An 11,840-nucleotide genomic window follows, 5' to 3' on the forward strand; every position below is an offset into this window, starting at 1 on the left:
TCTCCCCGCTCAGCCCCAGCCAGCCCTCACATACCACCTCACTGCATTACAGGCAGCAGAAGTGGGAGGTCAGCTGTGATGGAAACATAGGAGGATCCCTGTTTGCTTAACAAAATATGCACCTCTATGGAAACTATCTAATGTACAAATGAGTGCCAAGGATATCTTGGCAGGAACGGAGGTGACACTAAAAGATCTAAATGTTATGTTTAGGAGTATGCTTAACAAACAGTTTAAAGAGTGAGCGAAGCCACATATGTATGTTTATTTTTTTATGCAGGGTTGTAATCTGAATAGTTATGAGCTGTGGCTGACTCACAATGCCCTTACCTTGGCATTTACAATATTATATAAACTGGGGCTTAATATAACACAGCTCAGGAGAGGTTGAGTGATTTACTGAAGTGGGATGAGAAAAAAAAAGAAGATTCTTACCTCACAGGCCTCTGTAGGAGGGTTGCAGCGCTGAATGCCATCAGTGCTGTTTATTTGATGATAAACATGATTAAATATTAGTGAATAATGCATGTAGAAAAAACTGGTTCCTTATTGTGAAACTCGTCCAAAACCTCCAACTTGAGATCCAACAGATTTCAAGGCTTTTTTTGTGTGAGTTTGGATAATACAGCAATAGCACCACCAAGTGGTAATAAAAGGAGGACTGAGCAGCTGTAGAAATATAATCAGATGAGATGTACAGTGGATTAAGTATAGGAGCAGTCCACCACCAAATGCCATTGCAAGCCTCCATAACTGATTTGGAGTATAAATTTTTATTTTTAATTTCAGATGCAAGTATATGAAACATGTTAGAGGATAAATATTTACAATAAAAGTTGCATAACACACAAAAAGCAAACATTCAACAAAATTAATACGACAGAAGAACGGAGCACTAGCAGTCTATCTGAAGGAACACTCAAAGAAGCGATGAATGATTGTCAACCAAAGAAAGAAAAAAAAAATGGCGGAATTCAGTGAAATTCCACACAAAACATGTGCTTTAATCCATTCCAAATGAAACCAAGATAATAATAAAAAAAAAGTTTATCGTAAATTTTGTCTTTAAACTGAGGGTTATGTTGCATTGTCAGTGTGAGCTATGCTGGTGCAGTGCTTGCTGAACAAATTAGCCTCACCGACCGTGAGGTGACATCACCGTTTTTCAAGAGGACACCGGGAACTTGCACTATTAGTATGAAGCATCAACACACATCCAAAATGTCTTGGACTTTGTGGCACGCCACTTTCCCCAAGTGTAAGCTGAAACATCACCGGTTGAGTAATATATACAAACTCCAAAAACACCCAAACTACCAGCCTCAGAATCAATAGTGAAATATCTGTAATCTTTGTTCAAGACTCTTTATATATAAATGTATAACTTTAATATTAACTGCAAAGTGTGGTATGTACGGTTACAATGAGCCCTGAGGAAATGTATGGATTTCAAGGTTTCTATTCTGACTCCATCTCAAATAAAAGCCAAACCTATGCAGCAGAGGCATTTTCTAAGTATATATTAAACAACAGCCACAATGATCAGAGGACTTCCCCACCCACAACGAGTAAAGCTGAATCACAAGCCTACAGTCAGACCATACAGCTACCATCACACCACTTTTACATCTCCAAATCACATGGCGTGCAAGCTTTAGGATACACAATGCGGGGCAGAGTGAGTGATGGCACAATCGTGATGTTTTATTTTTTTCTTCTGTCGAGTCGTTTAGTTCGGAAAGTTTTACGCAGTAGTGTCGAATATGTTGCTGTTCAGTTTAATTTACTATTTTACATGAGCCTGTCTGGCGGTTGCAATGAAAAATAGAAACAAAGCACATTTCACAGTAGTATATATTTTTTGTTTTCCTTTTTGTTGTGTTTGTTAAATACATACATAGAACAAGACAAATGGCTTCTATAATGAGGAAAATCTTGCTGGTGCAGTCAGTCACAAAAAAAAAAAAAAGAAAAAAAAAAAAGCTGTTCCACCATTGATGAGTTAATTGTTGTACTGATCAAAACGGATACATCAGCCCAACAGTGACTTTCAAGCTACGTGAGGCCTTTATTACATTATGGAGGAGTAATGGGTCACAATCAGAGTTCGATTCAAGACAGACCTCCACAGTTCCCTTCACCAGCAAATAATAAACCTTCAGCACACTTTGTTACTGAACATACCTTTCTCATGTATAATAGAATAGTTTATTATCATCCTGAAATCTGAAACTGCCTATCTATATCATTTACCCACACTCTACACCCATCCATAATCATTCATTCAACTGCTTCTGTCAAAAAAAAAAGGAAAAAGAACAAAAAGAAGCAGTCATTCGTAAGCCAACTCAAACAGTCAATAAAGCCGAGGAAACAAACACTATAAAGTATTACATACTTTAAAAAGATAAGCCTATAACTCTGCAGGCATTTGCAAATGAGTTTCAATGAATGATCCTTTTTCAGAGGTGCTTCTTCGTGAGGATGTTTCTCATAAACTGACAGACTCCTCACGCAACTACGGGTTGTAGTTGGACCATCCCCGCTGGACTCTGTATACTACGTAAAGTTGGAGGGTCCGAGGTGGATTGCGGGATGGCCAAGGCTGTCCAGAGGAGCACTGGGATAAAACCTTAATGCTTACAACAACAGGCCAAGGGCCAGGGACTGAGGAAAAGGGCCAGAGCAAATGGTCCTGGAAACGCAAAGAGCTCCAGGGTAACTTCATCCTTACTCATGAGGAGAGTGTGTGGTATCAAAAGTAGATCTGCTTGGCATGTGACGGATTCTGCTCCATGGGGCAGTACGGGCATTTCAACCTGGAAATGAGACAAAGAGAGGTGAGGAGGGAAAGAAGTTACAATGTGTGGTTTGTTAGTTTAACAGACGATATCTGTTGTTTCAGCCTATTAGCTATAAGTGCTTCATAATTTATTCAACAGCTATCCATTTTCTAAACCAACTTTATTGTCAGATCAACATAACTTGTGGTCTTCATTGGGGTCCACATGGCCACATGTTGAAACACATTGGTCTTATAATAAACTTGTTGTGTGTGTGTGTGTGTGTGTGTGTGTGTGTATATATATATATATATATATACACACACACACACACACACACACACACACACACACACATATATATATATAAAAATACATAGATATACTATATAATTAATATATATCAATCCTAATGTTATGTTAATGTTATTTTGTTTCATTGACTCTTGGTGCTTTAGCAATATTGTTGTTGTGACATTCATGCCAATAAAGTAAATTTGAATTTTAAATTTTAAATCTGAATTTGAGAGACAGGAAGAGAGAGAGACAGACAGAGAGAGACATTTTGAATCAGACACCCTGTGTCTATTAGCATTGGAACTTCATGCCATAGTCCAACACGTGACAGTCTCAGTCTCTCCTAAACAGAGAAATGTCTGGCTGCTGAGTCTGTCCTGAATTGTGCTCAGCACCCCGCCCTCCCCCCAGATTTCAAAACCACAAATCACACAAATGACCCAATTTTGATTAAAAACAGCGATTTTCACTGAAAGGTGAAAAGTTTACATCCCTGTGCATGGCTGACTTACTTCCCAGCGTTGGTCAGTTTGTTGAGGGCGTCTCTGGAGATGACGTGGCCACAGATGAGCTTCATGGGAGGGTTGCTCTCTGAGGTTTGCTGCCGCAGGATCGGGCAGGCGAACACAGAGTGGTACCAGCACTTCTTGCCCAGGTCAATTTCAATCTATAAATAAAAGACGGGATGTGAATCAACTGAAAGGTGAGAGAGAATGAAGAAAAAAAAAAGATCAATGCATTTGGAGAATTTAAAGACTAAAGAGACTCACAGGCAGCTCGTCCTTGTGCGTCCAGACTCCACTGCACTGTCTCTGCTCTATCACCTGCTTGATGTTCATCAACACAGGCAAAGCCATACAGCCTGATGCAAAGCTGGGGAAAAACACAAACATAAGACAACAGAAAAAAAATTAAAATGATCAAAAATATTTTTAGCACTGAACTTAAGTATAAATGTAAAGATTTTAAAGGAAGTCGGACATGAGGTATTGGATGTTGTTCAAGGTTTTCTAACCTAACACTGAGTGGAGACTCCACAGAGAGGCCCAGTAAAGCACAGGCATCTCTGGTGAAGATGTTACAGATTTCAGCCCACTGATTTGTCTCCAGCAGACTACGGTACGGAGAGTTCTCAATGCCGTGACGCAGGTAAACCAGACTGCCCATCAGGATCTGGATATCTGCAGGGACAAAAATGTACAGGGGTGAAAAATAACAAAAAAACAAACAACAGATATTAAGAGGTAGATCTCAAAATAATATTCATGTGTTTACCTCAAGAACACTGTCTTTCAAGGGTAAATACTTGTAAGTTTAAATAAACAGTGAAACATGACTCAAGTTAAGCATCTTGGTGAGTTTGTGTCAGGAATGTCACAAAGATGCCACTGCCTACCTCTCTGGTGCTGAGAGGCGAAAGGCTGGAAATGCCTGGCATACTGCAGGGCCTCCATTTGGTTGCCAATTCCCCCGCTGAGCAGGCTGATGAAGTACAAGCGGTGCAACTTGAACTCTAAACTGCTGTTCAGGTCCAAAAGGCGCTGCCGATTTGTCACCGCCCACCTAAAAAGGTACAGACACAGTCAAGTAAATTCCAGCGATGAACAGCCCAGGAGTTCTTCATCAGAATGTGTTCAAAAGCGACACCGCTGTCATGATCATAGGACCACTAATCTGAACATTTCTAAAGCGTAAAGTAGAGACATGGTAAAATTTTTTCAACCATAAAAAAACATTTTCTTGTACGGCATTTTTACTGTTTCATTGTATTAAAGTTTCTTCTACTTTCTTGAGGAAGTAAATTTGAACTTAAAATGGCTGAAATGTCTTTCTGTCTATTTTCTATCTCCACCAATGGGTGGAAATAGTCAAGTCAGTTTATTCTCTTCACAAGATGATGAATGAGCAGATGCAGAAAACAGTAAAAAGAGAAAAGAAAACATACTCTAGTGCCGGTCTGAGGTCCTGCATCCTCAGAGCTTCGAGGATCCTGTTCAGCTCCAGGAAAGGCTGCTTCATACTCATATCTATAACTACACCAGACTCCTAGAAAACAGATGTGGGTATTTTGAGTTACTAAAAGTTATTCCCAATATTATCTTGACAAAAATTATAATATTAATGTTGCACTAGATTTACATTTATAAATTTCAGAAAGAGTTATCTCAAAGCCATTCAGGTCCAAATGAAGGTTTCACAGTTGTTTACCTGACACAAATCCTCTGCAACACTGAGCATCCCTTGCCTGTACAGGTGCTCCACAATGGTTTCACTCAGGTATTTCTGTCTCTCTGCGGTGTCCCACACCGTCTCTGCCACCACAGCACTGATCTCTGCATCAAAATTCTGCAGAGAAGCAAACCGGAGGTGAAGTAGCTAATATGCCAAATGGACAATGCCACAGAAAGTTGCAGCCAGTTCTTACCCTGTCAATGGCTTTGCCCACTTTTGACACACTGCCATGGATGTCCTTATGTCGGGAGGCTAGCATCTGCACTGTTTCTTTAATATTCTTACAACACTGGGCCATAGTCTGAGATAGGACTGATAAGTCTGCATCTTGTACACCTGCAAAAGATAAAAAGTTTTCACTGTGCATGTCTACAATAATGTGTGCGATTAGATACGATAGAGCACTGATTAAGCATATAGAACAAAGTACTGCTTTCATTTCTGATGGGATCAATAAATTAAAATGATCACAACAGTAAGTATAACCTACGATAATATATAATACATTTCTCTTACCAAATGCGACTAGCTGTCCTCGGATCTCACAGACACTGCGCAGGAGCTCGTCAAGCCTCTCTTCAGACTGGTGGCCGTACATTACAAAGCGATGGAGCACTTTCTCCAGCTCCCGCTCCACACACGCACACTGTTCCATGATTCGGACTGGAACACTCACACACACAACAGCAACACCTGGATCAAAGGGAAAAATCAGAAAAAAAATACAGGTCAAAGCCAGTTAATTATTAATGCAGTCCAAATAAAGCTGGATTTTTTTGGGGGGGCGACTACAGATATTTAAGAGCTTTAAAAAAAAAAAGAGAAATCAATAATGATATATCTTTTTTTTTAAATGAATATACAACATAAAAATAATTTTCATCCTCATGATCTATTAAATTTGTTTTTAAAGAACTGTGATCGTGATATGCACTGAGCAGGACACAGTTTAAAAAAATGAACTGCAATTTCTTTTGACTCATCAGCTAACACTGTTTCATATATTGGCCTGGTCTATTTATTAGTCACAAATGTTATTGTTTACATTGTCAGGGCCCACGTGTAGTTTGCAGTTGTGAGATGGCACAAATAGTGCTATAATGGGTTTAACACAAAAGAAAGTTCTAGGTATTTGGATTTTGGATCTCACTCCATGATTTCAGTGTCCAGTTGCCTGCAGTATAATTGACAATATTGATACAGTTTTGTCATCCACCTCTTTGTCACACAGCTGCCTCTAGAACAAGTCAGCCAAAGCTTGTGGTACAATGAAGGTTTACATGACATTTGACAGCTGGTAGGCGTTCCTCTTTGAACAAGACGAGAAAAGCAAATGCTGTCCCGATCAAAAGTTTGGCCTGTTGAAACACTGCTGACAACTAGCAAGGCCTCAACAGTATTAAAGGCAGACTGTGAGCTCTGCGGCCTGGTGTTTACTAACCTTAGTCGCCGCTAGCGTTTCAACTAAAGTATAATTTAATCATCAAGTAACAAAGAAAATACCGATCGGTGATAATGGTTGAGTAGCTATTTTGCTTTCAGACGTTACTTCTTTCTTATAAAAGGATGTGTACACTGTTGATACCCATCGTTTTGCTTTAACTGACCGCTTGTAAGCTGAATACAGAAAATGTCCACCTAACGTTAACACAAAGCTAACAAACATTACCGTAAGCTACACTTCGATTGTCATATTTTGTAGTTATTGATCCGGCACAATGAAACATATAAAGCGCCAGGAACAGTTAACCGTGTATGTATGTTTGTCACGGTCATGTAGAAAAACTAACATAAACAAACGGTATCACAGTCTGTGGATAGCTACAAAAGCTCGCCATTGCTAACAGCTAGTTAGCTAACGTTAGTTTATGTTAGCCAGCTGCTGACTGACAAGGCCCAAATAATTTCAGTACAGGATGACAACTCACCTTATTGTCGTTATTTTGTATTTTTTCCAACACTTAAAGTATATGTCGCTGTTTAACTGAATTTTCTGAGATAAGTTTAAATATAAAACCACTCACCTATCTTAATTAGTTAGCAAACATTAGCGTTAGCCACTTGCCTGTTATGGCAACACTTCACCAGCAGTCGTACTGCGCATGCGGGTCTTCCTGTGTCGCATGCTGCGTTTACGGAGCACTTTACAATAAAGTCTTTTTTCTGCGACATCAAAGGCTAACAGCTAAATCTTCTTCTTTAGGTTTTATTGGCGGGTGGAAACCAGCTTGTAGGCGCATTACCGCCACCTCCTGGACTGGAATGTGGAATAGTAGATAGTCAAGTCAATGTCATTAAAGCCCAATATCACAAATCACAAATTTGCATCAGGGGGCTTTGCAGTCTGTACAGTAATACAACATCCTTTGTCCTAAGACCCTCGAGTTGAATAAAGAAAAAATCCCTAAAAAACCTTTTAACGAGGGAAAAAATGGAATAAACCTCAGGAAGAGCAACAGTGGAGGGATCCCCCTCCCAGGACAGACAGATATGCAATAAATGTTGTGTGTACAGAATAGAACACAAATTACAGAAATGCAACATGGACAAACAGGCCGACAAAATTATAATGGATTTATAACATATATGAAGAATGTAATCAATAGGACGCAGAACAGCTTCTAGCAATAGGACCTGAGTGATGCGACCTCTGTCCCCATGGAGACCTTGGAGGAGGACAGACTACACAAGCATACAGGAGAGAGAGAGACAGGGCATCATGCACAAAGGAGAGAGAGACAGGACATCACTGACACAGGAGAGAAAGAGAAACAGGACATCATTCACAGAGGAGAGAGAGACAAGACATCATGCACACAAGAGAGAGAGAGAGAGAGAGACAGGACGTCATTCACACAGGAGAGAGAGAGAGAGTGACAGGACGTCATTCATGCAGGAGAGAGAGAGAGAGAGACAGGACGTCATTCACACAGGAAGAAGAGAGAGAGACAGGAGGTGAGGCTGGAACTCCTGCAGGATGAGGAACCAGATCCAAAAACTCTGGAAATGCCACCAACAGCCAGGGAAAGGTAGGAAAGGTAAGATAGGCAGACAACAAGAGACAAAATAAACAAAACAAAACAAAGAAAAACCTAAATTCTCTTTACTATACCGGTTTCTTTTAGGTACCTAATCAAAATACTATCACTTTCCATCCATAAAAACCTCCACCAGCAGCTTTCCTGTTACTCTGTTGTAAAGTTATCAAACTTTACATTTCATATCCCTCATTTAACCCCTGCACTGGTTACTTTCTTATATTACATCAAAGTGGACTTAACATTTCACATTGTACATTGAATTCAGCCTCCACTGTTACATCAATGAATTATTTATTGCATGTCACATTTAATTTTTGCACTTGTCACCATTTCTTGGTCCATAGCAGGTCCATATTTCCTTTGTCCAGTCAATATTTCATTTAAAGTTTTACATCCCATAAAACTATTACTATTCCATTCTGTAAACAGATTTTAAATTTTGAATTTTTCATTTAATTTTAGTACTACTTTGTTTATTTCATCATTATTGAAACCTGACATTTGTTCTATTTTTATTCTTCTATGTTGCGTCTGTAGAATACTTGCATACTTAGCTAATAAACAGATTCTGATTCTGATTTCCATGAGGCTCTTCCTAACAGATTCCCAAAGGTAAGATCAAGGTATTGGCTCCTTTAGTGCTGCTATTAGGTCCCTTCATTGCATATTGTAACTGTTACAGTCAAATATAGTCATGTTTAACTGTTTCTGGTTCATTACATTGAGTGCATGATCCAGTTTGGTGCTTACCTATCCTGTAAAGTGTTTGATATAGTCCGTTTTCCTCCTTTTGGTTCCTACCTGAGTTTCATTCATACCTAGCACAGTTTTGAATACTATAACATGTCTTCCAGTGTCATTGATGTCCCAATATTCTTGTCAGACTTTATGCATTTGCACCTTGATAAGAGTTTTGACCTCAGCCTTACTTAAAGGAATTTCTATATTGATTGTCTGTGATTTTAACGATTGCTTGGCTAATATGTCAGCTTCCTCATTGCCCTAAACACTTACATGAGTCTTCCAAATGATTTTCATTTTAATCAGATTTCTCTCTGGCACACTGGAGCTTTGAGGCTGTCACAACTCATCCTTTAAAGGTTGGCACAAGATACCAATATTTTACTGTCATAGCAGGTCAAATAGAGCTAATTATAACTATTCTATATCTTCTGATAGTTTTAATTGTAACAATACATCATATTTATTGAGCCGATCTTATGTTCTGTATGTTAAGTCTGCAGAGTAGTGTAAGTGTTGTCAAATATATATGTTGGTATAAAAATTATAATATTTCCCTCTGAGATGTAGAGGGGTAAAATTATAAAGTAGCATAAAATAGAAGTATTCAATTTAAGTACCTCAAAATTATCCATTTAATTTTGAATTTTAAAAAATAAGTATAGCTAATATTAGAAATGTGGCTGGTATAAAGCTTGGCCATGCAGAGTTAATTACATCCTAAAAGAGCAACTAGGTCAGTTCAAAAAAGATAGATTTGAAATGTGATCTTATGTTTATATTCTTACTGTTTGTCCTACTTAAATAGACTAAACCATCATGAGACTGGACCCTTCTTTAGCATCATATCCCTCAGATAGAACCCTGGCAGAGAAATTAGCTGTAATTAATTTTAAAAAAAGTAAGTCATGTTTATTTATCTTCATATATAAGGAAATGCTGTGCTAGACAATATTTGACATTTGCTCAATATGTGCACACGGAGCATCAGCCTCTGTGCCAAGTACTTTGATTTGGAAGGTTATTATGCATTTAATAATCATGATAATAACTTTATTTGTATAGCACCTTTCCTACAAAAATGCAACTCAAAGTGCTTTACAACAAAAGAAGTTACATGCACCAAGTGCTTCATATCAAAAAAAGACATAAAATGAACATAAAAACATGTAAATGTACATTTTTGATAATATCACTAAACATAAGATAAAATAAAGTGAAAATACAATACATAGAATGTGTACTTCAGTGGCGGTAATTTGAGAATTAATAAGCAAAAACTCAGAAGGTGTTTCGCTTTGTGTACACAATCTGTAAATCGGTACTTAGGTTTTTGAAGCCATAAGCATGACAGAACCTCCCTTTTCCCAACAGACACAGACTCACTACCAGTCTTTACTGACTGAAATAAGCCTCTTTCAGCTTACCCCAGAACGTCTTCCCATGGGGTTAACCTCATTGTGGGTCTTATCTGTGTCAGGCGCAACCCAAAGTCACCCTGGGAAAAACCACCCTGGCGCTGTGGGGGTTAAAAACACACACCACAGTCTGTCTCTCACCTACCAACCACTGACCTCATTTGTCTGCTTATAGATGCCCACGCAGCTGATTGTTTACGCATGGCTTATTGGTGTGTTGCATTGCTGAGGAGGGTGAGAGTAGGTGAGGTCTGTGGACTTGAGCAGGCTGGTGTGACTAATCTATCAGTGATGTGGACTAAAGCTCGCCATTGCTGAGGTGCTCATCATTCTTTCCTTCTGAGTCCTCCTCCAGTCTGCTGTGCTGCCATAACCACAGAGGGTAAAATTTATCAGCACTTCTGTGCACTTTGGTTCACGCTATCTCAAAACCAGCACACAATCATATACATATTCATACATGCATGTTGTCCTCTCCAAGCTTTTTCAAATTTACTGTTTTATAGTTTTATTCCATATTTCCCAAGTGATATATGTATGTATTTATAACACATAATGAAATGGTGTATTGCAGTTTACTGTATGAGTTCAAACCATATCATCCATCCCCTCTTTAGTACCTGTTAAGAATTTAAACGGATGATGTAGGTCATGCTGCTCAAGCATCCGGTGAAATATGAACAGGGTATTTCTGAAAGGGGATCTGGAGACTATAAACACTAGTCTATAAACGCTAATGGATTTATACAGAATTATTGGTGGAAAAACGATGTACAGCTATTGTATAGCTCTGTGAGTGAAGCCATATTGCTCTAACTCAACAAAGGTCAAGGACTTGGCTCCAATTTTGGCAAGCCACACTAAAATGTGTGCTCTTGTGGCAATGTATAACACTTCAGAGAGAGGAGTGGACCGAATAACATATGTATAATGCCATACATAAAATAGCTTGTTGACTTTCCAGTGTTGAGTGAGATCTTTCAACCCCTTGATACTCCAGATATGATATACCCTCAGTCAAAGCCTTATGTGCAACATTCAGTCAGGGCTGCAATCAAAGATTTTCCATTGGCTTGCCTCGTATGACTTAATGACTGAGAATGAACGGTAATCTCTTGAGGTATTAGGATAGGGACAGAGGGCTTATCCAAACTCACTACCATCAAACACGCCCAGGCATCCTCATGTGACTCAGAAGGTACTGCTCCCATAGCAACAGTAATACATACAATAAAATGCACAGTCCCTTTTGTTTGGTCATTTTAATGGAACACTTAGTGTTATCATACAATCCATAAGACTAAATGTGAATAAATATAAGAAATCCT

General features: G+C 38.8%; 1 protein-coding gene across 1 annotated transcript; it reads right to left on the reverse strand.

Annotated features, from left to right (window-relative positions):
- Positions 1–732: 732 nt before the first annotated feature.
- rmnd5b (required for meiotic nuclear division 5 homolog B) lies at positions 733–7,479 on the reverse strand. Its single transcript, XM_067598879.1, has 10 exons — positions 7,337–7,479; positions 5,829–6,005; positions 5,506–5,648; positions 5,289–5,426; positions 5,026–5,126; positions 4,477–4,643; positions 4,096–4,261; positions 3,851–3,953; positions 3,593–3,747; positions 733–2,819 (listed from the first exon to the last, which is right to left on the reverse strand). The coding sequence occupies exons 2-10, from the start codon at positions 5,965–5,967 to the stop codon at positions 2,756–2,758; spliced, it is 1,176 nt and encodes a 391-aa protein (XP_067454980.1). The 5' UTR covers positions 5,968–6,005; positions 7,337–7,479; the 3' UTR covers positions 733–2,755.
- Positions 7,480–11,840: the final 4,361 nt, after the last annotated feature.

The sequence above is a fragment of the Thunnus thynnus genome, chromosome 9 (assembly GCF_963924715.1).
Source record: "Thunnus thynnus chromosome 9, fThuThy2.1, whole genome shotgun sequence".
Lineage (NCBI taxonomy): Eukaryota > Metazoa > Chordata > Actinopteri > Scombriformes > Scombridae > Thunnus > Thunnus thynnus.